Source organism: Arachis ipaensis, chromosome B02 (assembly GCF_000816755.2).
Source record: "Arachis ipaensis cultivar K30076 chromosome B02, Araip1.1, whole genome shotgun sequence".
NCBI classification, from domain to species: domain Eukaryota; kingdom Viridiplantae; phylum Streptophyta; class Magnoliopsida; order Fabales; family Fabaceae; genus Arachis; species Arachis ipaensis.
This window is the reverse complement of record NC_029786.2, coordinates 73974189-73978997: the sequence shown is the minus strand read 5'-3', so window position 1 is coordinate 73978997 and position 4809 is coordinate 73974189. Positions and strand designations below refer to the sequence as shown.

General features: G+C 29.7%; 1 protein-coding gene across 5 annotated transcripts in view; it reads left to right on the top strand.

Annotated features, from left to right (window-relative positions):
* The window catches only part of LOC110267810, a 14869-nt gene continuing 11430 nt past the window's right edge, over positions 1371 to 4809 (top strand). The window contains exons 1-3 of one of the 5 annotated variants that reach the window (XR_002355745.1): positions 1371 to 1699; positions 1781 to 1900; positions 2005 to 2149. Coding sequence is in view for 3 of the 5 variants with exons in the window: in XM_021113622.1 (XP_020969281.1) it covers positions 1570 to 1699; positions 1781 to 1900; positions 2010 to 2110 (351 nt within the window). In the remaining 2 variants the exon portion in view is untranslated. Of the gene's footprint in view, positions 1700 to 1780; positions 1901 to 2004; positions 2532 to 4809 lie in introns of those variants that run through there. The other 4 variants (XR_002355743.1, XM_021113625.1, XM_021113622.1 and 1 more) reach the window with 4 other exon arrangements.

The window sequence follows — 4809 nt, the reverse complement described above, 5'->3', positions numbered from 1 at the left end:
TATATCTATGACAAAATCGATTGTATGATCTAAGAATATAATGATTAATTGTCTTGAAAATTTTTCCGACCGACAACAACTTATTGATGAATTTCTCATTCAAATCTATTAGTTATTGAATATTTACAATTTATTGAAGATCATATGACATGAATAAGATAAATTGAGAAAATAAATATGTATAAAATCACAATATATATTAAATAATATATGTTGTAAAAGTACAGGAGTTCAAAGGAGAAAAATATACCTTGAAAGTTAATAATTGTAGAGAAGAAGACGACATATGAATGTCATACATACCAAATGTGAATTACTTAATTTTATTTGTTAATATTATAACTTTGTTTCATAGAATCTGCATTAACTTGTTAATAAAGTAATAAAATAATTAGTCATTTAATAATATAATAAATCTTGTTTAGCTATAAGATATATTTTTTGTGCAAAAATAGCAAATTTACATGTTTGTAACTATTTTTTGCTTAACTTTTTTTATTAAATAAATAGTAACATAAAATTTAATAGCATAAAGTGAATAGTATAATAGTTATATATAATTGATTTTTGATGGAATCCAATTTTAAGATTTGAACTCATCATTATTGTCATTTAATTGTATAAATAAAATCATCAAGTAATAAGAATATAATACATGATGAAATAAGAATTCAATTAACATAGTTGTTATATGTTATTATTGTAAATGAATGGCTTTGCATTGTATTCTAATATTGGATGTCTCTTTCTCATTTTTTTTTTCAAAATAAAAACACAAGAATCAATGATATTTAATAATAGAAATAGAAACCGATGAGTATTGTCTTGCAAAAATATAAATAAGAATAGAGAGAGAAAAAAAGTACAATAATTGTAAAAATAATTTAAAGTATAGAATATATATTGAGGTTTGAATATAACTAATAAATTAGTAAATATTAGTTACACAAAATATAAATGCAAAAGTATGTGTGAATAAAATATATGTAAGACCCAGAATTTTCAAATAAATCTTGTTATGAATTAATTTCAATTCATTTAATTCATTAGAAATTTTATCTTCAGAAATTATTTTATTAAAGCTAATTAAATCAAAAATTAAATCAAGTTTTGATAATTAATTAGAATTTTACCTAATATTATCATTTTTGAATTATTATCTATATTTAAATTATAAAATTAGTAGTTACAGAATGACAAGAATATTTATGTGACTTAAATCAAATAATTGATATTTTTATGATTTAATACCTCAAATTTTAGGAATAAAGAAAATTAATTTTATTATCTTATAAATTCAATTAGAGATTTTGATTTTAAACCAATTAGTATTTTAATACAACAAATAATATTTTAAAATAATTTTGCCGCGTCGTGTCTATCGCCGTCCTCGCAGGCTCCTGTCACAGCCACTGTCCCTGCCGCGAAGTCCGTCGCCGTTGCTGCAGCTGTCAGCGCCGTCGTCCGTGGGTGACGCAGAGGAGAGAGATCTGGGAGGAAGGGAGGATCGGGACCTGTCCAGCCACCGCGCACAGTTGCCGCTCCTATCGCCGGCCATCCTCATCAAATATGCTGCCTCCAAAGCTTCTGGCCGCGACTTCTGATCGCGCCTTTGCCGCCGGAGAGCGCTGCTGCCACCGAAAACCGCCTTTGAAGCCTGTGTATGTTGGAAACTGCCGCCGGAACCCCTGTCTTCTTGGTAAGCACTTTGTTTTTGAAACTTCTTGAAATCAATGTTCCGTTGCAATCTGTTGGAGATTCTGAGATGCTGGTACCGTAGGTTTGGGTTCCGGTATTTATGCGTTGAAATTAAGGTTGTTATTGAACCACCGGAGCTTCGGGGAGTGCCGGAGCTGCCGCCTGATCGGTTCAGAGGGTCACTGCTGCTTTGTTTCTCGTGGTGAGGTTATTTGATTCTATTTTAATTTATCGTAAATGTTCCATTACTAATTTCGTTCTGTTCCACTCAATATCAATTTCGCTTTAAATTCCAATTTATGTCAGAAAAGTGTTGTTGCCGCGATTCTTGATGCCGCTGTTGATATTGTCTGATAATAAACAAGGTTGCTGCCGTTGCTGTAAAATTGAAAATAAACAAAAGAGGAATTGATGAGTCTAACTACTGAGCTTTGACTAAATCGAGGTAGGGGTTTTTCTTAAAATCTAATTTACATTACAGAGTTGTGATAAATAGATATTGATGCAAAAAGATATATTTATGTGATTATATTTGTCTTGTGGATGTAATGGATTGTTGGACTGGATTATTGGGTGCTTGATTGCTTGAGTGAAGTACGGTTGTTGATAAGAAATGGATTTGGAAAGTTATTTACTTGATTATTATGAAAAGTGGTTTTTCTTGGTTTGAAGTTAAACCGGTTTGGTTTTGAGTCGGTCTGATTTTATAAATAATTTAATACTTGAGCTGGTTTGACTTTAAAGAGTTTCATTATTGGAATTGGTCTAATTTGAAAATACTTTGATACTGGAATTGGTTGAATTTTGGAAAGTGTTGAGATTTGGAAATGGTTGAGAAAGGATTTGAGAAATGTGTGGATGGGACCCGAAAAGGGTGGCAGTGTCCGAGTTTTAAAGGAAATGCTGCCGAAATTTTATAAAATTGGAAGCTTTATTTGAAGTAGTTAATTAAAAAGATTTGTTTTTTAAACATTCTATGCTTCAAGATTGATTTATTTATCAAAGAAAGAATTATGTTTTGAATTAGGACTGTTAATGAATGGGATGGAAAGAAGGATGATGAGAATTGATGAGGATTTTCCTTGAAATATGGTTTTTGAATGAAGTTGGAAATGAGATTTGGATTGATGAATGATTATGATGTTAAGAATGTTGAGATAAGATATTTGAATTATTTATATGGCTTATGAATTTGAAATATCTGAGATACGAGGTTCCCTGGATTAAGTACCGTGGCTTGCCACCACGTGTACCAGGTTGAAAACTCGATACTCTGTTGACCCTACGATGTAAGTGTGTGACCGGGCACTATATAAATTCCCGGGAATGTTACCCCCATTGAGTAATATTGATTATTTGAGAAAAAGCTATGCATAGACTCTTGGGGATGCACGTCGGGGGACAGTCTAGAGTGTTATACTGCGTTTGGTTTATATATTATTGTATTAATTAGATTATTTTTCCCCCTCGTCTTTGTTATTACAAATTTGTAAGAGGGATATGAGTTGTATGTTTTATATGTATATTATATTATGAGTTATTATGTAAGGAGTTTTGTATATGAATCTATGCCTGCTTATATTTTTGCTAAGATAAAGTATTTATTTCCGGTTTTCGAAGAAATCAGCGATACAGTGTCGAGTCACAGGCTCCTATTTTAGTATTTAGTATGTAAAGTAGTCGTAATACTTCTTGCTATCAGAGTGGTGCAGCCGGAAGTATGACTTCTGATAGTGAGGGTGTTACAATATATAATTTTACTTATGTAAGTAGAGAGCTTTAAAAAAGTTAACAAAATTGATAGGTGCGTTTGTACTCCAATTCATTGAAAATAGAGTTTATTTTTTTCTTAGATTGATTGAAAGTCGAATTTATTTTCGCATTGGTTAAAAGTCGAGTTAATTGTTCTCGAATTAGTTGAAAGCCGAATTTCTTCTCGGATCGACTGAAAGCCAAATTTATTTTTGGGTTCGTTGAAAGTCGAGTTTGTTCTCGGATTGGTTGAAAGCTGAGTTTGTTCCCGAATTGATTCATTGATCGATTATGACATGTGAAATATTATAATGCGTAAAAGTAAAGCAATTTGAATGTATAAAGTACATACTTTATAACAAATTACGATAGATTAAAATTTGATAAAAAATATTAAATAAAATCTTAAACAAAATTGTTGAAATTGGTTCAAAAATTTGAATATAATTCAAGTTTTATGAACCTGAGGGGAGTAGGAATTATTTTACTCGTCCCACAGACATCGCCAATTGTTCTTGTGTGGATAAACTTTCGAGGTATATCTCGCCTTAGAGAAAATCGAACTTGTCTCTTCGTCTCCAAATAATGTATACTTCGACAAGAAGAACATGGAGGGTAGGTACCTGCAAAAGGCACTCCGACGCTCAAGTCAATAAGTATTTAAAATGTATATAATAATTCTATGAATATAGAATGTTAGACATAAATAGAACTTATCATGTGGTCCCTTTTGAGATATAGAAATTGGTGCCTTTATTGGTATAGAATTGATAAATAAAGTTGATGCTATGACTGTTGGTCATTAAGTTAGAATAACGAATCGTCCGTTACAAACTTAGAATGAAGGCAAATAAAGTCGAATTATGATTTATAATGCACAATAAAGACCAAGTTATAAGATGACAGATCAATTGTGTATTTATTAAACTAAAAGGTTAAAAAAAATTAATAGTAATCTTATCAACTCTCTAATATGTTAGCTAAATAATAATAATAATAATAATAATAATAATAATAATAATAATATTATTATTATTATTATTATTATTATTATTATTATTATTATTATTATTATTATTATTGTTAGAAATAAGGAGTATGACCACAATCCAATCAATCATATATCATATAATTTGTTATTGTTATTATATTAAAATGTTAATATAATTAAATTTAGAGATTTATCATTATGATAGTGATCATAATATTGAGAGATAAATCTTTTATAATTTAATCTAAATTGTTCTTGGTCATAGGATTATTAAAAAGGACATTAATAATCCGGAAAGATCAATATATATATAAAAATTCTCAAAGTGAGTCAGGTTCAATGGTCATATCTCTATATGCACCATATAT